The sequence below is a fragment of the Scomber scombrus genome, chromosome 14 (assembly GCF_963691925.1).
Source record: "Scomber scombrus chromosome 14, fScoSco1.1, whole genome shotgun sequence".
NCBI classification, from domain to species: domain Eukaryota; kingdom Metazoa; phylum Chordata; class Actinopteri; order Scombriformes; family Scombridae; genus Scomber; species Scomber scombrus.
The window spans coordinates 6,700,848-6,724,363 of NC_084983.1; the positions used below are offsets into that span (position 1 = coordinate 6,700,848).

Below are 23,516 nucleotides of genomic sequence, written 5' to 3' on the forward strand. Positions count from 1 at the left end.
TCGCTTGGCATCGCCGTGTTAGTATTTGCTGCAGGCATTGTGTGATGGTATTTGTTTACCCTGTGTGTTTAGCGGAAGAGCAGCGCCCCAGAGACGGAAGAGAAGGTCAGGCGACTGAGGAGGAAGAACACAGAGCTGGCTGTTCTCGCTAAGAGGCTGGAGGAGAGGGCTCGCAAACTGCAGGAGGCCAACCTCAAAGTGGTATACCACACAAATACCTCTTAACAGTTTCTCAGTGAACTGCATTGACCCGCCTGTTTGCCCTCACTCTGACCCAAACGCTGGCACTGACTCATTATTGAACACCACCATCCAAATCACCACATCACCATGATGTCCAGTAATGAGATGAATCGTTCAGCATGTGATGAATAGGAGCTTTGTGGAAAGACAACAGCATTTAACACATCACTAAAATGACTACACAAACTCGGCAGTTTTTTGATTTATGTACAAGGTTTATAACTTTTTTACTCTTGATATCTCTTTTATAAAATAGAAGTGAAAAAAAATTGAAAACAACAGTCAAGAAAACCACAATCTTGCTAGTTTAAAACATTCACATTCCTCACGACACATTTCTTGAACACAGTATTTTAAATATTGATATTTTGGCAAAGATGGACATCGACTTTTACACTAGTTTTCTTGTTTCAGAGCAGGGTTTGCTGGTTGGACACCATTTTTACCCCTGCGTAGACGTTCATATCAACGTCTATTTTTATAACAAGGGATGAAAAATTAAATCAGTTTAGAAATATTTTATACAAATGTGGTGACTCACTGGGCGAATCCCTCTGTGTACGAAGCATCGTGTCAGAGAGCAAAATGAAAAGGATGAAGTCTGAGGTGACAAGCAGTTACATAAAATGTGCTTTTTACTATGCAAGAGCATAAAGCACTGAAGTATACAGTAGCTTCAGCAAAAATTAAGTCCATATATTAAGTCCTATGTATTAATATTAATACTATTTGCTTATGCATTCATTTTTTGCAACTTTTTATTGACAGAATAAATTACTTAATACTTACTTAAGTGTCATCACTTTTGATGAAGACACAACTTAACACTTAAAAAGTATCTTTCCACAACCCAACTGCAGGTGAAATGGTCTTTAAATAGTTTGATAAATGTCTTGTGTTTTAATAAATGTAATGTTAGAATATTCTAACATAAAGCTGGTAAAGAGCTTGCAGCCAAATTCTCTCCTAAACAGATGCAGTAATCTAGAAAACAATTAAGGGACCACCTACAGTGTCTCTGTCCTAACTCCCACTGTCACTGGCTACTGTGTATTCTGTGTGCACCTGTTTACCAGAGTGAGGGAGAGACCTCCAACCTCCCCCCTTCACCTCCTGCTGCTCACTGAAGGGCAGAGCAGTGTAGTTTAGGTACAATTACATTTACAGAAAGCGACAAGAAGTTTGAACAGGCCTGCAGCATTTCTTGAACGATTGTGTTTGGACTTAATCTAACATAATATGCTTCACTGCTTGGTGTCGCTGGTAGCCAAAGTGAGAGCCATAAACCCCTGACAAACACAGTAGTATCCTGTCCCTATCTTACTGGGGGGTGTTTATAATGCTGCCCCCTGTGATATTATATGATTGATCTTCTACACTAACCACTATCCTCAGCAGGACAGAGCAGGTAAATGCATTAAATCATTGAGGAACAGTTCTGCTTTCCCTGCACCACCTGCTACCATGTAGAAGTTTACATATTTTAACATACATTCTTATCCAGACTTCTTCTCTAAGATCCTCTGGTGATTAATGCATCACTGATATATTGCATATCTCCTTCTTGTTCTGATACAGGTGAATTCACCGTCACTGATGAGGCCCGGGTCAGTGGAGCAGTACAAGAGGGCATTCGCTCGTCAAAGGGCTCGTGACCTTGCTCAGCACGCTGATGCACTTCTATGTAAGGACAAGGAGATTGCTGCTCTGCAGCAGGAGTGCAGAGAGCTAGAGGAACGGCTGGGCACCACTAAGGTATTAATAACACATTTCTGCAGCAACTTTTTTCACCCAAGATTGAACTGTGGTTATTAATTTTGACTTTTTTCTTATATTGATCATTGCTCTTCTGAATAAATGTCTAATCATCATTTATCTTCCAAGTTTTTGCCCTCCTGCTCCAACTAACCCCTCTCATCATCCTCTAGAAGGGCTTACAATGCCACAAGGTTGCTCTCTGCTGGACAACACGGGTACTGCTCATCCTAACTCCCTCCTAAGCCCGTATTACAAAGGCTGCGTCACTGCTGATGTCTAGATGACAGTGCAGGAATGGGCTGCCTTTCTAAGTGCCTGTTTTTAATTACTGGTCCAGTGACTTAAAAGCTCATTCTCCTGAGTGTGAACATCTGTTGGATTTATTAATGAAGGATTTTACAGGCTGAGCAGTGCATTAATCTAGTGAGAACGTCTGCGGATCCCACGCTCCACCGAAACACATTTTCACCATGTGATGAGAATGTTCAGTTTAAGTTGAATTGGGGGAAAAAAATAAATATAATGTCCAAATCAGAGGACACTGTTATATTTTACTGCATTTTTTGTTTGTTTTTAGTTATACAGTGTTATTTGACTATGCTCTTAGGCTGTGTTCATTCATGGGGATTTATTAAATGCTACTTTCATGTGTTTTGCAGTCAGCTCTGAATTTTAAGCAAAACAGGCATGGAAGTACATAATAACAGCTGTTATTGAGTGAGATCTGTAAATATTTAGGATGCACTTCCAAAAATGTAATATCTAAAATGTAAATAATTAAAATGCTTAAGTCCTGACTAAATTATGTCATTGTCTTTGATGCATTTGTATGTGTCTGCGCAGGGTTCCCCTTTTCCATCTGGCAGAGTGGAATTTGAGAAGCTTCTCAGGGAGTCTCAGAAGGAGGTGCTGCGGCTCCAGAGACAGCTGTCGGTCACATCATCCGGACAGCAGCACAACCACAGCCCCGACCTCGATGGGCCAGAGAGGTGCGAGGAAACAGAGGAGCAGCAAGTGGGGGAAGAGAAGGTAAAGTACCCACTTTATACACACAGCACATACACATACACATCACAGCTCTACACTGACCCCTGCTGGTTTTAAACTGCTTTAATAAAAGCAAGTGAGCCTCATCTGTGCACACCTGAAGTAAAGACATCAAAGCCCCTGTCATTTTGTGCTTTTAGACATGAGATCAAAGCAGCAATGAAAAATGGAAGGAAAATTCCCTCCTGCTTGTCTGTTATGCGATAATAAAAAATAAAGTGATATATATAGCTTAAGTCAGTGGACAGGTTCAAAAACTGTAACAGCAAACTGCTACTTGGGGTTAACTATGTGATCAGGGCGAACAAACACAGACCAGATCACGTCTTTACACCTACGAGGGTTGATGGTGTCAGTACCAGTGTAGTGGGGATTATATGTTTGTTTTGGAAACGGAAAATGTAGCCCTAAAACCTTGTGTATGTTTATGTTGGCAAGCATGCGGTTTTGCTGCGTTATATAATGGCTTGTCGTTGGACCCGATACTAATCTGCCACAAGCCATAATGAGATGATTCCCTGTCTTGAACTTGGGCCTGATCAAAGATACCAAAGTCACACGCTCTGATCCTCTCTACATTTAATACTGATCTCCTCAATATTCAATTCGTAGAAGCAGTTCTAACCTTCTTCACTGTAGAGGTGATGCTTAGATGTGTCTACCGCTGTTTAAAAGTTTAAAAATGCACATATTTCATGCATATATGAATAGATTACATAATGCAGGATGGGCATTATTTGTAATTGTAACATTTAGTCAGCCACATCTGTAACAGAGGAGAAAATGTCATTTCTGTGATTTCGCTTTCAAAGGTACATTTTATATGTATAATCTTTATGTATTCATATCAGTTTAAAGCATGTATTCTATTTATGGATTTTTGTGTGTGTACTGCATGCGAAGTAGAGTAAATTCTCTGCCTGTGAAGCTCAAACGAGAATGCCGATTGTGGTAATCTCTCGTTTGTGGGACGCACACACATGCACTGACAGTGGCACGCGCACACCCAGAAAGGGGCCATGTTGTGTGAACTCTAATCCCCTCTAACAACAGAATGGTACAGTCCAGTAATCCGCTCTCTGTTGCTGTGGCAGCGGTGAGAGGGTTTTGGGCGGTAGGTAAGACTCCAGCCGCACTAAAGACTTTTTCTGTCTCTCCCTGCTCTGGATAACTAGCAGGCCAAGGGAAGCCTTGACGTCGCCACAGATCACACGAAAGGGGTAGGTCACCTTATGAGTTTTGTTGTTTGTGTGTGTTTGTAGGTGTCAGTGGTCCGTCACGGTTCCCCTCGGCTAACCTCCTATGTATCTGCCTGGATGTGAGACCGAAGCCTTGCAGGTCTCAAACTTGAGTCTTAATACTGAAAACGAATCAGTGACATGACGAATCAGGAGTGTGAGAGAATTGGCTCAAGGCAGAGGCTGTTGCGTTTGTGTTAGATGTTAAAATGAAAAGCTGTTTCTAAAAGATTATGAATACGTTACATGCCCCCGTGTTGGTATTACATTATGACTTGCAGCTAAGGAGATTTTTCTTGTAGGTCTCATAGCTGTTGCTCTTTAATATTCATTTCAGTATATCCTGTGTTAAATCCCATCCTTGTCAGTGATGGACTGCCACTTTCTTAGAAAATGACAAAGACAGGACATGCATGAGGCCTAGTCAAGGGCAGCCTGTCAGAAACCCAGTTTTATAACAGCTATGTTTTGGAGCTTCCAGAATTCAGACAGATCGACTTAACGATAGGGTGGTAGAGCGTTTGATTGGTGGACATCGATATGCTGTGTATTAAAAAGAAAATCAACGGCCAGGCCAATCCATTAAGGTGCTTTTAAAAGAAGTGATCCAGTTACCCGTTTCAGTAGTCTGCAGGGATTACACCAATGTGCTTATGGCATTCAGGGCCTGCTGAATGGGATCTGACCCTGCTTTAGTACGCATGGGCCCAGGGTGTACTTTATCCTTTCGTATACATGGACCACATCAGTGTAAAGTGTACACAATGGCACCTCGTAGTGTGAAGCGGGTAGCAAGTAGTGGTGAACGTATAAGCAAAGACTTTTGTGATACAGGTGGACACAGCAGCACCTGCATACTGTGACCTTTTATCAGCTCATGAGGACACACTGGCAGCATCCTCCCACCAGGCTATATACTGATAATGACTGATATCCGTGTCTTTATACTTGCAGCAGGATGTTCGTTTGTTGTTTATTATTTATATTATGCAGTCCTTTAATATTCATTGCAAGTTTTTAATGCATGCACCGTGACTGCCATTATTTTTAGATCAGTTCTGACATGCCCCTCCAGGGTCCAGCAGTTTAGACCAAGATGTTTAGATGTTTCATCACAAGAACTGAGAGACCAACACGTTTTTATCAAGTATACCAATATCATGTAAAGAACCTTTAAACTACTTTGAAATAAGTTAATTTCACACATTCTCACACATACGCATTTGCGTAAATCACTAAAGTAGAGACAGGAAGGGGCTGTGACCTTTGCTTTCTCAGATCTCAGATTTCTCTCATTTTAACCAGTACTTCGTGTTCTCTGCTGTTACATTATCTTCCATGTGTTATAAGACAATCAAGCCAACAGTCATACCAAAATATTTCAGATACAGTGTGTAAAATCAATCTGAAAGTCTGTGCTGATATAAAATAGGAAGGGAATACAGGGAGTGAGCGGAATTTGTAATAACACTCAAATTATTCCTCAACTTTGAAGTGTATTTGCAACATTATACACTTAACTCAATTATGATAATTGTACACTTTACTAAGCAGGTATGCCTGATTATAACAGGTATGTACCTCGGAGCATTATAATAATTAAAACCATATGTTGACTTGTAAAATAATAATACATGTACAAGTTGTATTCAGGTATTTGTATATTATTCAGTTGTATTTATTCCAAATACGTTTGAATCTCTTACTCATCACTGTGCAGAAATAGCATATACAGAGTACAGTAAGTGATCTAAATATACACTAAATTACTTTTACAATTTCATTTGGAATTGTTGACAGTTAGATAATTTGCAGTTGTGTCTTTAAATCTGACACTATACCTATCATAAAAAAACAACATTAGACAAACTGATTGATCTATATTATGAAATGTATCAAAAAATGAATATGAAGGTTTAAAGGACAGGATCACAAGTCTCTCTTAATACACTATTCACATGCCCATGAGTACATTGAATCAGTTTTTGGTTGCATACAAAGAAGAAATCCCTTCCAAACCCCTTTTTAAATGTAGTAGAAGAAGGACAAACTCTGCTGCCTTTGTTCTGCATCAAACTACATCCTAAAGTTTAGTTGAAGCCAATATTAGGCTTCAGCAGCGCCCACCAAAGCTACGGTCTGTTTGTTTCCCCAGAATAAATGTTTCTGCTGAATTGGGGTGGACGAACAGTAACACAAATAGAGAATATTATACTTGGCTGAAACTGTAGTAGGTACCTGCTATAATTATTTTGGGACATAACACTGATGAGACCATTTCACTGCAGGAACCAACTGATTATAAGAACATATTGTACAAATGTGAACAAAACCCAATGTTCACTTTTTTTTATTCAATCCTTTAATCACCTTCCCTGACGTGTCAGCAAATCAGCAAATGCCTAATTATACTTAGATAATGATTTTGATACACTGATTGTTTGTAAGTCCAAATTATACACAGCATTCTTAAAATACAGGATGACTTATCTATTTAATGTGTAGCCAATTCCTGATTTGTTGGTTATAGAAATAAAAATGGCTGCTTTTGAAGCCAGTCAGTCCAGAAGAAGTTAACATTTGTTCTGATCAAAATCATATGAAAAAGTATACGTACATGTATGCAGACAACTTAAATTCTCACTAGATCTGCTTCTATTACTACGAAGAGATAAATGAGCTCACCTGTTCATATTGTGTAGTGCTAAGTGGTCAGAGGAATGCCACATCTCCTCATACAGTTATCATAAAAAAAGTTATAGTATATATTATATATTTTATAATGTTGCCCTCAAACTAAGTGCTCAGTGTTAGTTTGTCTTTTTTTTAACAGTTGGGTTATGTTGTTATACTTTTCTCTGAGCCGGTGATGGTACAAATCATAGTAATGTAGATTTCTATGTGTCTTTAACATACTGACAAGCCTTTTAAGGACTGTCCTTCACTTCAATGTGATGGCAATGTCACTTTGTTATCCGTTGCTGTTTTGGTCCACACTTGTGTGCTGTCATTCTGGCATACATGCTTGGGAAGATCGCTTACGCTGAGACTAGTTGAACTGTTGACCCTTGTTTCTATCTGAGGGTTGTTCACTAACCCTAAGGTTAGCTATTGGTATCTTTGATCCTGTACAGGGTTACTTAAGAACTGCCTGAGTACCAATCAGTCACAGAGAGAAAAGCTAATTCCAGGTGGCACGCTCCATCAGCGATATGATGCATCCTGCTCCTGGTTGTATTATTTGATGAAATTATTTCAAAATATGACAGCGCTCTCTTTGTGTGATTGTCAGTGATCAAACAATTCTCCATTATACACTTTGGACAGCAACCCCAACACATCCTCCCTTAACTCCACCCAGCTGTTTCTCACATCTGTAGCTCATATCCCCACACCCCTCACTGTTACATTTTTTCTGTTGTTCTTAATTTTTCAGTCTCTGTTTTCAATTTTTTCTGGCCTCTTATTTGACTATTCAGAATGTAAACTTAACTTTGACTTAACTTCAGGAATGTGTAAAAATGTTATTTTAATTTTTTTATGTCGTGTGCACATGCGTTCGATTCTCTCACACATTCTAAAACATGAAACAAGCTACACAATTTGAATGCAAACACAGCAGCGTGACCCAGTGAAATGACTGGTTTGGTTAAGTTAGCATGTTGGCACATAAACCTTCTGAAATGATTCGTAATAGCCTAAGCCCTGGTCTAATGCTCTCTGTGACAGTCCCTTTATTCCTCACAGCATTGTATAAATGAGGCATTATGTAATATTCCCCCTCGGTGCCCATTCGTCAAAATGATGCCGGAATTATATCACACATCGCCTGAAACCTGATTATGTTTGCTTTGAACTCATCATAGTGAGCTCTCACACTCCCTTTACAAAAGATTGCTCTCTTAGGGGATTTGATGTGTGGACTAATAGTGATGTATGTCACACTGATTGTAATATGTTATAACTGTGTAGTTACATGAAAACATCTCATCTTTTTAAAAGAAAGGTAAATACACTGACTGTTTTTACACAGTAGAGATGTTTAATTAGGTATGAAATGAACTGCAAAAGTAGTGGAATGATGATTTAAAAGGGTAGGTTTGTTCACATAGCTTAGAGATCTTATCTTGGCCGACACCACTAAGGTGTCACTCCCATGTTGGTGCACGGCTGTCGGATTGTAGCTGAGAACTCCACAAACAAGTGCTACAAGCTAATCAAGAATCACAAGTAGACTGATCGGTTTAACTGCGACTGACCAAAGACTGAGCAAAGCTGTGACTTTGGCCTGCATGCTGGGATCACCTGGCACATCTGCACTGGTAACGAATGTGACAGGATCTTTAATGTCACTCCCCAGCCCCCACAAAAAAAAGGAATCACAAACAAAAAAAACAAAATATCTGCAGAGCATTTGCTTAAAGCCCTCATTCCTGTGCACTGTTTTTGTACAGGGGCCAAAGGACTTAGTGCCTCCTGCCGGCCTTTCGTCACCACTACTAACACCATCTGGTCTCCTTTCCAAAAGATAAACCTGGGATAGACTTGCAATTAACTTCAGACATTTCAACAGTTTGGTGTTGAACCATCACACTGGTTTATCAACCCCATGCTGAGGTCTTCTGTATCAAGCTGTCTGATAGGAAGAAAATCCTACTGCATTAAGCACCTGCACATTTAACAAACAGACAAACAGAGCAGTACGGTGCCAGAAATCTTTTCACATGGCTACTAGCAACACGTACAAAGAAATCAAAGGAAGCTTGGAAATAGATATCTTGGTGTGTGTATATAGTGTTAAATGATACCAGGCAGAATCAGCTGCCTTGTAAAATGAAAGATTTTCCTCCATAGAAGCTGATTCTTTCTGTCTGTTATTGCCAGTTCACAGTTTTGTGGTTTCTTAGAATAGCAATAACTGTGCACATCAGTCAAAGATCATTTCTTTCTTCCATTCAAGTCATAAGTCCTTTCATATTTCAATTTCGGCCTCTTCACAATATTTCTTGTTCAACAGATTAAATGTGTTGAGGCTGAATTGCGTGTCATTTTTCAGCTGGTCCACAGTAATTGACTTCCTTTGTATTGTATCTAATGTAAGTGTTATCTGAATAGAGGAATGTTCATTTCTTTATTGACTATTTCATAACATTGCCATTATACAAAATACTGAGCATAATTAGTATGAAATATTAAACATGCATTGCAGGTAATTGCTACCAAAGCATAGTTAGAAATCATTCGTTACATTTCCTACATTTCTTTTCCTAATGGGGTTTTCCCCAATGAAAACTCTACAAATTCCAAGCTAATTGAAACTGACAGTCCAAAAGTAACAGATGATACTAAATGTCTTTATTTGCAAACAATCCAGTTGCTTTTGGGTGTTTTTTTTGGCTCATTTAACATAGAAATGGTTGGTGCATTATTTAAATGTCTCTGTGCACTGTTCTGACAGTCCCTAGAGAAATCCTTTCTGTAAATGTTGTGGAACTTGCTCCTTAAGTCTTGAGTGATATGTTAAGGATAAGAAAGGAGAGTGTAAAGAAGAGATCCCCTTTGCAGCACGTGGCCGAGCGCCTTTGATCCTGTTATTGGGTCACGGCCTTGGCAGCACTAGCACAGTTTTACTCTGAGCATAAGTAGGTTTGCTCTAAAATTAGATACTGATTCCTGACTCTTAACCCTTAACCAATCTCAGCCTGCCCCCCTCCACCCCCAACCCCCACCCCCACCCCACCTGGATCTCAATTAGATGGATCATACAGACTTTTAAAATATAATTATAAAACAGTAATTGGTTAAGAAAAAACAGCCCACTGTGAAACATTCAAGAAACGACATGCAGCCTAATTAGAACGGACGGCTTCCAGCTAATGTGCTCGAGTTATGTTGAAGACTGGAGGGATTCCCTTTGGATTATTCATTGATTGTGGTTAGACCACTGGGAAGGAGGATTGCTGTTAATCCCTTTCTTACAGAAGGGGATGTAATGTTAAGTGTTACTCTACAGTATAACAATCATACATTTGCTCCCTTGTCTGTAGCTGGTCATGTTTTCCAGATGACAACATACGTTTTAGTGCAGCATCTTTTTTAAATGTCTTTTTTTAAGAATACATCTGTAATATATCTGTAAATGTGACATGACTAACCTAAAGATTCCCCCTGCCCCTGCTAGGTTGTAGGAGAGACCCCGTGTGTGGCATTAGATGAAGCTCCATCCAGGTGTGAGAAGACTCCCGGAGAGGAGGAGGAGTCGGGGCTGCGAGTGACGCCCCCACCGGGCCTTAGCCCGACCCCCTCCCATCAGGAGGAACACACAGAGGAGCAGCACCTACATTTTCTGGTGGGTGCTTCAACTTTTGATACTTCATGATAACCCTTTCATGCAGGGCAACATTCAGATTACAAGCATGTAGCATTTCTCCATTTTAAACATGACACATTTTTGGAGTTTTCTTTGTTTGAATTAGAGTCTGAGATAAAAATGTATTTATTGCTGCGTTCGTAAGGACACAATTGCTCATGGAAGCAGTTTTTAAAAATAAGTAATTTCGAGCATCAATAAATGTCACCAATATACCTTTTGAATCAATCCTTTCCTCCAAACAGTCCTTCATGAGAGTCCTACACACACATACAGTAACTGTCATAATTGCAGGGATTGAGCTTTGCATTTGCATGTGAAACTGGAGCTTGAATTCACTGATGTGACTGAGCTGACTGCCACTGAGGGGGAAAAAAAACTACGGTCAGATTTGTTATGTAATGCTGGGATTATTTTGATCTTGTCCCTTGGAAACAGAAGAGAAGCACGTTGGCCTTGCTGATTCTACAAGACCATATTCCCACATCACTCTGTATTGACTTTAGTTAGGATGCACATTTTAGAGTTAATTGATGTTTTCATTAAAAACAACTTACGCTCTCCTCACCCTTCATTGAGCCGTGCACATGCCCTTTGTGCGTTGTGTTTTCATGACTGTAATTTGTATTCATCCAAGTCATATGTAAGCTACTATCACTGCTCTCACAAATGTGTCAGCAGCATTTTGAAAAGCTTGAACATTGCATTTTTCTTTAAGTTTAGAAGGTCATCGTTAATATGCAGATGAGTCACTGTATCATCTAAGAAGTGATGTGCTGTTTTTTAAAATCCTGAACTCTTAAGTGCGTGTACGTGACTTGATCAAATGCATAGTTTTTGCATACTCAGCACACTCACTTCACTAAGTTGTGGAGGCCAGTATATAAATGTAAATCAGGAAGTTAATGTGCAGTGCATTATTACATCTAAAAGTGAAATGTGCACAGTCGGGCTGCAGAGGGAGTAATTGAATTCATTTGAATTTTTTTGCATTTCTATATCCTTTGTAGAGCTGATTAAATGATGATTGATTAATCGATTAGCTGTCAGCTATTAAATAAATTGCCACTTTTAACTTTTTTAAGGGGAAAAAAATCTCTGATTCCAGAGTCTTTAAAATGAATATTTTCTGTTTTTTTTTAGTATTCTGAAAAAGCAGACTGAGTATATTTAGTTGGGATAAAAACAAGACATTTGAGGACATCATTTTGGGTTTTGGTGATGGATATGTTTCCGATTTTTTAATTTTCCGATATTTTATAGACCAAACAACCAATCGATTAATTGAGAAAATAACTGACAGATTAATCCACAATGAAAATAATCACTAGTTGCAGCCATAATCCAGTACATGGTTAAAGCTACAATAAAAATTGGTGAAGTGTAGAGAAGAAATGCTTTATCATCTGAGCAGTTTCTCAGTTTTCGCAGAAAAGAAGCATCTGCTTACTCCATCAGAGGAAACACACATTAGTCTACACCCTCTTCAAGGAGAACAGACAGCACAGAGTTAACACAGCACAACAGGAGCTAAACAGTCAAATCCATTAAATTGGACACACAACAAATAAACAGCTCAGTTAGCTTCACAGTCATGAGTCGACTATACAACAGAGCATCCATGGTTTGATTATTATTATTATTCAGGCCCGGGATGTTGCGTTGTGACCGATAACGCACAATCAAGCAAATCAGACTACAGATTGCATTTTAATTATCCTTATTGTCTCGTTGTGTCATTACTGGTGAGAGTACAGCATCTCCTCCAGTCAGCTGCTGGTGGTCTGCAATTAGCCTGTCCGTTCTGTAGCCAACCCCCCCCTCCCCACACACACACACAGTCACAGTGGTAATGCTTGATTGAGTTCCCGGGGCCACGCTGAAATAAGCTGATTTCTCCTATACTGGTCCTGCATGTAAGCTGCATTTAGAATAATTAAAGGATGCTAAGCTTTGTAAAACCTCACTGCTATCATGTCAGAGGTCATTATGAAAACTGAAGCCAATGTATTCTGCAAATTCTAGATGAGATAGTTGATCCTTTGTTGGCATATTATTTGTCATTATATTACATATTGTTTTTCATGGATTTACTCTTACACAGTGTATCTGTGTTTGTCCTGGTTGAAATCATGTAATGGAGTTCTAGTTTCCAGAATAAATCACAAGTTGAAGATTCAGTGTCATTATCTTCACTTTATTTTCGTTGGTTCAGGAAAGTGAGCTGAGCAAGAAGAGAAAAGAATGTGAAAACCTCGAGCATGAAGTAAAGAAGCGACAGAAGAGATGTCTGGATTTGGTAAGTGATAGTCTCGCTCCGGTATTTCCTTCTCGTACGCTCCCTGGCAGCCCTCCAGTCTGGTTTAAGCGTCGCCATAGTGGGCATGATGATGACTTGGGAGACGTGGATTTCCTCAGCTTTAACTAAATGTAGTCTTGCGGTTTCATAACAGGAGAGCCAGCTTGAGGATGAGCGAGGCAAAAATGAGCAACTAAAGGAGGAGGCAGATCTCCTCAGGAGGAAGGCACAGCTGCTCGACCAGGTCAGTGTCTCCCTGCCACGTCGAGAGTTTACCCACCAGGCTAAGTTAAGCAACACAATTGGTTTGTCAATTAGAATAAACCCATTCTTTCCCTTTAAAGCGATCCCACCAGTTAACCTGCTTCTCTGTGTCTGTGTCGTTTCCTCAGACTCGGGCTGAGAATGAGGAGCTGAGGGAAGATCTCTCTGAAGTGACCGCTCAACACAATTCAGTTCTCGAGGAGAACCAGAGACTCCGTGCCAAACTGGAGAACCTAGATCAGGTCCTAAAGGTACTGCCAGGATCAGATAATCCGTGGATCATTTTCAATTTCACTCCTTACCATGCCACTTGAAAAGAAGCCATTTTTCCTCTATGAACAGCATATGCGAGAGGTCGCCGAGCGAAGGCAGCAGCTGGAATTGGAACATGAGCAGGCACTGGCTATCCTTAAGTTCAAACAGGATGAAATCAAACGGTTACAGCGGGTAAGAACCACAGACCTTTTGTACACTTTTCATATTTGACAGCTTAAATCAAATGTTGCTTTCAGCCTAATTTTGGGAAATGGGGGCTTTTGTCCAGCAGGAGGCAACCTTTGGGCACTGATAAAGCATCATATTTTATCAGAGTAATTCTCACAGAGCTCACTGTGCTGTGAATTAGAATTTTTATGAGCAAACACCCAACATTAACTCTGACTTTGATGTCTTTTTAATCATCAGGCTCAGTTATTCGCCAAGAGGGAACATGAAGGAGTGGTTCAGATGCTGGAGGTGAGTTTGTATTGCACCATTGTGACTACTCATAAAAATTAAAAATAAAGATGTATATACCGTGCAATGCTTTTATCACCATACAGTGAAGCCCTGAGTTGCTTTCAAGAGGGTTAGGATGACTTACAGTCCCAAAACACACACCAAGCACAAAAGAGGATGAAAATATAGATGCTCAGTGTAATGGGCTCTGTATGCTTGTCTAAACACCTGGAATTTTCAGACTCTTGGGCCTGGAAATGTAACCGTTTGAACAGATGTCTCTTCCGCTGCCGTGTGACGTTTAATTTCACTCTCTGTGTGAGTGTAACACTGTGGATTCAAAATGAATCCAGACAGCCGCTGACAGTTGGAGTACCAATCTATCTGATTGGCTGCTGATTTTGAATGATGAAATTAGATCCTAAAGACTTCAGACTTCCACAAATTAATGACTCTGTGTGTATGTTTACTGTCTGTGTTCCATTTTCCACACTGTGCATTTTGTTTTACAAGAATTTATCCCTAAATAAATTGTGTATTTTATTTTAGGAGTTGGTTCAGCTTGTGTTGCGGAGGGAGCTGGTAGAGTATAGTTGCTCCTGTTTCTTTTTTTTAAAAACTGCTCGTTTCCTTCCTCTTGCTTAGTTTCTCTCGCTTTCTGTCTCTTTTTAAACCTAAAGCATCACAGGAGAAAGTCTCTTTCCCTTGTGAGAGAGCCTGACTTTGTGTTGCCAAGTCAACAGCCTGCTTTCAGCCAATCTGTCAAAAAACAATTCAAAGATTATAAGGAATATATGTGTTCATTTAAGGCAGGTGTTGACTGCTGAGGGCCAAGAGACATTCTGGTGATGCTTGTTCCCGACAGGATTTTATTGCTGACCTGGACTCAGACTGCTGTGTTTCTACTTTATTCATATGTTTACTAAATGTTTCACAAGCATGTGTTTACTTTTGTATACCTCTTTTCCCCCTTGTGTTATTTTTTTGTGCTTAACAGAGTACACTGGACTGCATGCAGGTACTGTTAACATTTAGCCTGCTTCATCCCCCAGACCAGATTTTTAATCTCTGTCATAAAACCCTAGCCCCTCGTGCTGTTGATAGAACCACCAAACCCCATTTACTTTTATCTCAATTCTTCAGAGTGTGAACATTGACAGAGCAGCCTGGTTTGTAAGTCATTTGTGTTTTGTGCATATAATAAAGTTAGAGGCAGGAGTAACTCCCCCCTTCAATAATTACCGTAAAACCATCTCTCATGAATGCTTCATGTGGCCACAGAGGCCCTTTTTAAATGCTGACGCCATTTTTTTTTTAGGTTATCACAGTGTGTGTAAATCAGGTCGTTCACAGTTATCGCTCCCAGCTGCACTCAGCACAGTTAATAATGCTTATCGTGCTGACTAGTTATTTGATTCCATTATACTGAGGTTTCCTTTGCATATACCCAACACTGAGGCAGATTGCTGTGTATAGTCGAGTATTTATAATTTAAAAGCGATTAGTCAGTGTTTTTTAGTATTTGACCACCTCAGCTCAGTGTGTGCAGCTAGATAACGATGTAGCTAGATAACTGTAGAACCAGGCTTTGCGTAGGTAAGAGCTAACAGGAAATGTTGTTTGAGACAGTTTCGTGTGCAGGCTGCCAGGAAACTCCCACCGCAACCGGAACTGAAATCAGCCCAGTGAGGCTAAGACAAAAACCTCTGTAGTGTTCAAGCACATAATTCTGCTGTCTAGTGGCTTTGTTAAAGCGTATGCAGTGTAAGACAGAAGCACAACATGTACCTTCTTATAGCCTATGCTACCTATCTCACTCTTTTTACTGCTGTGTCCCATCTTACCAGAAAACGACCTACCTTTATTTCCCTCCCCTTTTACTTCCCACTGATCCTGTAATTCATTGTAATTTGTGTTTGCAGCTTGAAACAAATGTTTCAGTGACAGTTTATATGGTCTGTCTTGCAGAAACCTGACTTTTTTCCAATTGTTCATTCTACAATGCACTGCTTATGCATACATCAATGATAAAAGTTTTCCATAATACCACTTAAGTGGCTTTTTAGGTATAAAAGTGTTCTGCATGACACTGACAAGTTATAAAGAAGCTTACATTTGTTTACTTTTACAGGGTTAGACCCCTCCTCATGACTCATGTGGTCCAATTAACTATTTGAGATTAATTTAAAGCAGAAATCCACCTTAAAACACAGCCCAGTGTTCACATACAAGCCTTGTAAGCAAAGCTGAACTCACTTGTTTGTGTATTTAACAAAGCACATTCCTTAAAAATGTGTGCCCAAGAAAAGTAAAGAATAGCAGTTCATCACTGTTATACCTGAAATCCCTCACAAATGAATGATAGCCTATATAAAGGTGTTGAAAGGTGGATTTTTCTCATTCCATGTCACAGTTCATTGTTTAAACTGGATTTTCACTGCATGTCTGTTCTCCATGTTTGTTACGCGTCATGTGTAGTCAAAGGTACGAGACCTGGAGGAGAAATGTCGCACCCAGAGCGAACAGTTCGGCTTGCTGTCCCAGGAGTTGGAGAAGTTTCGACTGCAGGCCTCGAAGGTGGACCTTGCTGGCTCCAGCCTCCTTAACAATCCCAGTCTGTCTGTTCTGACCAATGGGGTGGGCCTGACTACAGAACGAGGTAAACTCCACCAACACAAGCTTTGCAATTGAGAGAATAATAGTGGTCATGATAGATTTCTTACTGTACTTCAGAAGATTCTTAATACTCTATATATTTTTGAACAGCAGTCATTTTTTGAAGAGATTTCACAACAAAGAAATAGTCCAAAGTGCCGCTGTGACGCAGGCTATCTGTCTTATTTTATCTTGTTTCACTCTGATAGTCATATTTTAACCGTATTTCAACTTCCACGTATGTAATCTGTGTTAGTATTTTTGGATTCTTTCAGTTCCAAAATAAAATATTTTTAAAAGAGGAATCATTCCCTGACATGCATGCATGGGAAATATAGACGCACAGCATCAGTCCCCAAAATCCTTTTTTTAAACTGCAGGGATGCAGCTGTTCAGGTTTTAGTATTTTTTGTTATGTGTAAATAGTTTCCTTTTAAACAGTATGGGTATATTAAATGATTGTTTTAAATAAAATTATATATGCATACTATTGTGTATACTTTGTTTATGAGTAAAAAAACAACAACTCTTGATTCTGTGTTTGTGCGTCACATTTCAGCTTATTCTATTACGGCATGAATTAAAGGTGCAGGAGTTTTACATTTCTTTTCACTCAACAGAATAGAATATCCGTTATAATGTAATCCGGGCCACAGCTGCCTTAACCAAAACAACAGTCGAAATCTTTACTGCAGCATGTGTCCGACAGATGTATCCAACCTCTTTCTCCTACGCTGTTCATGTGTTTTAGACTGCACTGGTGGCTCATGGGATATGGTGTCTCTGAGTGAAATAGCCTTCTGGAGTCTCGAGGGAGGTGACACTCTCTCCTGCCCTGAGGGTAATGATCCGCTCGGTACTCTCTGTGTCTCCGTTACTCATGATATGTGTTGGATACTGTCACAAAAGCACGGCATGTTCTAACCCGTCATCTCACCCACACACCGTCACAGAGCTTGTCTGAATTTCTCACAATCACATGAGGGTCATTGCTCATGGGCTGAGGTGAGAAATGTCTGTGGACTGTGGTACCGGTTAAGCCCCTTAGTGGTGCAGGTGTGACACAAAGAGTGTGACCCCTGACCTCAGACAGATGGAGGAAGGATTTTTCTCCACTGTTTAATCAGCCCGGGTTCAACCTTGAGCCTCCTGCATGTCAACCAGTGACCTCACCCACCTAGCTGCTCATGGATTCAACCAGGTTACCAGTGAGAGGGTTGGTGTCCTCTATTAAAGCTGTGGATTATTACAATATCCTCCTCCCCTCTCTCCTGCTAGATGTTGCCGCTGCCCTACGGATGGGGGCCACCCCCCACGCTGCAGGGCTCTCCAGGGTGGAGCGCTCGCCTGTCACCAAGCACCGAGAGCTGCCCACCATCAGCGTCAGCAAGTCAGGCTCATCCTCCAGCAAGTCAGAGACCACACACCTCACCCCCAAGTCCGACACCCACCTCAGTCCGCACAAATCAAGCCCAACACATGAGGTACCAGCCATGAGGATGTACAGTGCATCATTCTATGTCAGAATGCATATGTTTCTGGTTGTTTTTGTTTTTAGTTTTTTTTTAATTCAGTGTTTTCTTAGCTGCCATTGAGAGAATATGCTATCACTACTAGGGTAATATTTAGAAGTTGAAGTTGCAATTTGCTGCTGGGAAAATGATTAACTTCTTTGCCATGCATTACTGTATTAACACACAAACTTGATTGTACTTCTTAGTCAGTGATACACTGTATGGAATATATAACACAGGTCAAAGGGCTTAAAATGATCTTTTTGAAACCCTAACCAAGATAGCCACTCTTTTTGAAAGCTGATGCTAACTTTTTAACAAGGAGTCCACCGATTTAGCGCTGCACTCCTGTAACACTGTCAGACTCATGATGAGTAAAAGTAAAAAGTAGTAAGTAAGTAAAAACCAAAAAAAGATCAGAGTTGACGCAGCAGAATCAGAGATATCCTCTTTTCTATTCCAAGTAACCCTAACCCACAGTGCAACACAACTACTGGCAGTTTGGATGAAGATGCAGGTTTTTAATGCTAGTAAAGGCTAATGTAGCCTCAAGCTGCTAACAGAGGTTTGGTAACCTCGCTTCCATGGCCTGATCTACCATACCCGTAACCTTGGCAAGTACCCAGGGGCCCTCAAGCAGAAAGACTTGATCCATTCTCTTTATGTTGATAATTGTAGTCGCTTTCGGCAATCTAGTATGTCCACAATAAAATATGGATTAAAAGCAGCAGTGTATTGTAATAAAATCGTGATAAAATAAAAGTTGTTTCCAAGAAAGTTAGGGTTCATGATTGACTGTTTTATTTGTCAATTTGAACGCTGGGCAAGTGAAGATTACTTAACAGGCCACAATGTACTGTGGGTAGGTTGTTTCAATGAGTATGCAGTAACTAAAAGCCCAGCAAAAAATGTTGCACATATGAGTAGCCTAAAAATGAAGAAGAGGAGTTTGACGTGGGGGAGCATGAGATTCAGTGCCTAAGGTCCCCTAAGGGTTCTAATCCAGCCCTGCTTGCTTCTTTCTAACTTCACACCCCCACATTTTTGTCATTTTCAAACTTGTGGTCTTCAGCCCGAGCTGAAGCTGACTCAAGTGACAAAACTTGAAACAATTTATCAGAATTCGTGCCACTCCCTCTGGAGCTTTAACTTTCTCACATACGCAGTAGCAGTGGAGTTTTCTTTGAATAGTTGGTAGCCGAAATAGTTTTTACTCAGATTTGACAGTTTAAAGAGTGTTCATTTTTTTTAAGGTCTTAGGGTTTTGAAATTGTCATTTGGTCTCTTGATGTTCATTGAGTTTATGTCCCATGCTTTCTTTGTTTTCTCCATAGATAGTCAGATAGCTCATCAAGATTACCAAGACAGCTACGCATGAGCACATTGATTGTGTGGATTTAATGGATTAAAAATCCCTCCTTAACCTCTCTGTCATCTCACGCGAGTACAAGCTGTAGCTGAATCTGCAAGAGCTCATACTGTACATGCAAACTAGAGGTTATTTGGATCTGCCCCCAAGTATTTTTTATTGTGCCATTTCTCCAGAAAGTTAGTGTCTGGTTTCACATGACGGACAGCTTGGTGGTCTTTTCATCTAGTCACCCGTCTGCTTAGAGTTCAATAAAGCTCATATTTAGTGAGATAATCCACTCGCCACTCTGGATTATGAAGGTTATACAGTAGTAGTTGTGAGTGATTATCCTTAAAATGGTTTTCCCAGGGAGCTATGAATATGCCACCTCTCTTATTGTATTGTGTGTAACCACTATGAATGGAAATCAAACTCCAAATCAGGTATCTCTATACATCAGCAGTGAGTCAATGATTCCACTTACTATATAACAACAATATTGTACACAGCATTTTATGAGAGCAGTTATTTGTGGTAAATAATAATTAGATCTGTAGGTCTGTATTTAAATGGTTTAGTTGAGAAAAAACTGCAAACAGTCATTTACAGTTAAACGTAATGATTTCCTGTACAGTCATTCAAGCAGTCATGGCCTTTCAAGATAACACTTTTCATATAACACCGAATTTAATAATAACCCACCATTATTAATCACTACTAGAGGCAAGTATTGAGAAAAATATTACATTTCTTTTAAATAATCCAGATATATCAGTATGTGACACCAATGTCTGTTAGAATGTGGATTTATTGTGTTGAATACAAAAATAAAGTAAAATAATTTTGTTCCCTTTTTTAATTCATCTTTTAAGAATCACCTTGATGTTGAATCATTTCACCATCTGTTTATGGCACTCTCAGGTGGACACTGCCAGTGAAGTAGAGGAGCTGGACATTGACGTGGCCCCGGCACCTTTCACAGCCAGCAGAGGAGCTGCAAAGCTTCAGGTTTTTATTGCAAGATACAGGTAAGCATTATACTCAGACAGAAGTCAACTCACTATGTCAAGAGTTTATTACTATCAGATGAAAATAACTTTCTGCTAAATTAACTTTCAACAGCTATAATCCTTATGATGGCCCCAATGACAACCCTGAAGTGGAGCTACCGCTCACTGCGGGAGAATACATCTATGTGTATGGAGACATGGATGATGACGGCTTCTATGAAGGTTAATTTCAAGTATATTTTTTTTACATTTACATTTCATATTTCTGTGTGTACGTGGTCTGAGGTATTTTACTGTGGTTGCTTTCAGGTGAGTTGATGGATGGACGGAGAGGGCTGGTCCCCTCCAACTTTGTGGAACGTGTATCGGACGATGATGTCATGAGCACTCATCATCCAGAGACAGGGGACATTTCCCACAACTCCCTGCTAGACAGCAGCCTGCACAGTGCCAGCCACCAGCATCACCTCCACATAGGCGTCAGCGCCTCAGAAAGGACAGAGGCCTCTGCTGCCTCTGGCCCTGCCTCAGCCCCCTCAGATTCAGCATCGGCCTTGGCTGTCCCAGCCCCCCTCACCAACGGCCTGGACTTGGATTTGGAGGAGGTGGGAGTGGACATTGTGCCTTACCCACGTAAGCTCACCCTCATCAAACAGCTTGCCAAGAGCATCATCATCGGCTGGGACCCTCCGTTGGTGCCGGCTGGGTGGGGCAATGTGTGGAGCTATAATGTGTATGTGGACCAGGAGCTGCGGCTCAATGTGCCCTTCGGTTCCCAGACCAAAGCAGTTCTGGAGCGGCTAGACATAAACCTCAAGGCCTACCGTGTGTCAGTGCAGAGCCTGACAGAGAAGGGCCTCTCAGACCAGCTGCGCTGCAGCATGCTTGTTGGTCGGGACGTTTGTGTGGCGCCCACACAGCTACGTGTGGAGAGGATCACCGCCACCTCTGCCAACCTGACCTGGCTGCCCAGCAACAGTAACTATGTGCACATTGTGTCTTTGAATGAGGAGGAGTGTGAGCTGGTGAAGGCTGGCTGCTACTCGCTGTGCCTCAATAACCTTTTGCCCAGCCTGCAGTACATAGTCAAAGTGGAGGCACGGCCGCACCGCACACCATGGGAGTTACCTGTGGAGCGACGTGAACACAGAAGCGCTACAATAACCTTCAGCACACTGATGGCAGGTTAGTATTAGATCTAATATCAATGTTCTCAAAGGATGCAATGCTCACTACACTTACATAGAGTCGATGGATCATGAATCAAGAATAATTATTCCCCATTCAAAATTAAATATCAAACATTTAAGTTGAAAACAATAAGTAAAAAGCATTTAAGACTCAAATATTTAATTCAGATGAAGAGTTTTGGACAAACTTTTGGAGAATCTATTAAAAATAATTATTGCAGCCTTAAGTTAGTCCATGAATACGGCCATTGTCATTGGGTCATTCAGTCATTCATTTTATCAACACAGCACCCCACAGTACCACACAGTGTGGCAGTTTGAAAGTACTAAAGTAATAAAATGACTGAGCCCTGAAACATTACAGAACAGATACATGTGTACATGTTCTGTCATAGAAATGTGACTCTAGTGTAACAGCGTAGCACCCAAGTAGAAATAGTACCACACAAGCACCCCCTGATGTTCTCCAGGAAACATTATGATATTTTTACAGTAGCAGCATTAAAAAAAAACACATTCATGTAATGAACCTGTATTCATCTACTAAAAATGTGTGTCTTTTCAGTTTTTTGTGTAAGCAATAGATCCCGGATCATATGCAGCTTAACAAATCTTTGTGTGGATGATAAGTTGACCAATTGTCATTTTAACCATATGTTATGTGGCCATGGTGTTGGTGGTGATTGAAGTTTTCTACACAGCTGCACTGTTAGCATGTGCCGCATACATTGTTGAGGTGGTCACATACACTATTTTAGACTGTTCAGTGTGTTCAGTCCAGCTCTTCACCTTCAGTAATATCACTCAAATGTTTGGCGCCTTTTTTTTCTTCAATTAATACCAAATGTGTGATATCTTGCAAGGTTAAGATAGTAGAGGTGGCTCTGAACCTCCCACACAAAGTCATCAGTTGATTCATGAGTACAGCTTTAATGAGCTGCTCTGAAACACATTTCCTCTATTAAATAGCCAAATTACTGTGGCACTGAAAAAATTCAGTGTTTGTAAAGGGAGGGTAAACCGGGGACGGATGACAGTTACTCTATCACAACTTCTGATCAAGCGTTTCTTCTGGTGACATGATTCAGAAAGAAGTAGTTGGTGTTTTCCCAATCTTCAAGTGCACTTTGCCCATTTGTTTTTGATTTATCTGCCCTTGGACAAGAGTATAAAGGGAATCTCAAAGAATTAAAATTCCCTGCAAATAAAGAAGCTTATTGTGCTTAGTGTTCATGTTTTGATGAGTCATTGATGGAAATGCCCAACAATATATGTGGTCAGTTTGTGGTTTCATATTGTCATTTTGCTCCTGCCGGTCAATGTTTTTTTTTATTTTCAATAATAAACTTTAGAGATGTGTTATTGTGATCAGTGTCATATTGGATATGAGTTGCATTTCTCTAAATGATCATTCAAATTTCCTTAAGTTTCATGCCCACAGTCTGGGAACACAGGTATATGGTTTCTGAATTTCTGAATGTCCCTTTAGAGTATAGTATATAGTATAGTCATTATTTCTCATCCCAAGCAATGTATTTTCATTAAGAGCATTCAGTTGATTTTATATTAATATAAAAACATGGTTCTCTTTTTTTTTGCTTGCCACTGGCTGTGGTATTATGCTATTGATCTCTTTAGGCCCCCCTGATGCTCCTCTGGATGTCCAGCTGGAGCATGGACCCTCCCCGGGCATTGCCCTCATTAGCTGGCTGCCGGTCACCATAGATGCTGCCGGGACCTCCAATGGAGTCCGTGTCACTGGATACACTATATATGCTGATAAGAAAAAGGCAAGACTTGAGTTGTTGTTGTTTTTTTCAATTTTCAGCCAAGCAGTGCGTTGCTGTTTGAGTGACTTTA

At 40.3% G+C, this 23,516-nt stretch overlaps 1 protein-coding gene across 1 annotated transcript in view; it reads left to right on the top strand.

The window, feature by feature from the left end:
* LOC133993912 (RIMS-binding protein 2-like) overlaps positions 1-23,516 on the top strand; it is a 61,474-nt gene that overhangs the window by 24,505 nt on the left and 13,453 nt on the right. Inside the window, exons 4-19 of the mRNA XM_062433045.1 lie at positions 73-201; positions 1,822-1,998; positions 2,845-3,030; positions 10,468-10,635; positions 12,872-12,955; positions 13,110-13,199; positions 13,348-13,470; positions 13,562-13,666; positions 13,904-13,954; positions 16,415-16,595; positions 17,343-17,432; positions 17,870-18,075; positions 20,378-20,484; positions 20,579-20,688; positions 20,776-21,651; positions 23,295-23,446. Of these exons, the coding sequence (XP_062289029.1) occupies positions 73-201; positions 1,822-1,998; positions 2,845-3,030; positions 10,468-10,635; positions 12,872-12,955; positions 13,110-13,199; positions 13,348-13,470; positions 13,562-13,666; positions 13,904-13,954; positions 16,415-16,595; positions 17,343-17,432; positions 17,870-18,075; positions 20,378-20,484; positions 20,579-20,688; positions 20,776-21,651; positions 23,295-23,446 (2,835 nt within the window). The remainder of the gene's footprint in view (positions 1-72; positions 202-1,821; positions 1,999-2,844; positions 3,031-10,467; positions 10,636-12,871; positions 12,956-13,109; positions 13,200-13,347; positions 13,471-13,561; positions 13,667-13,903; positions 13,955-16,414; positions 16,596-17,342; positions 17,433-17,869; positions 18,076-20,377; positions 20,485-20,578; positions 20,689-20,775; positions 21,652-23,294; positions 23,447-23,516) is intronic.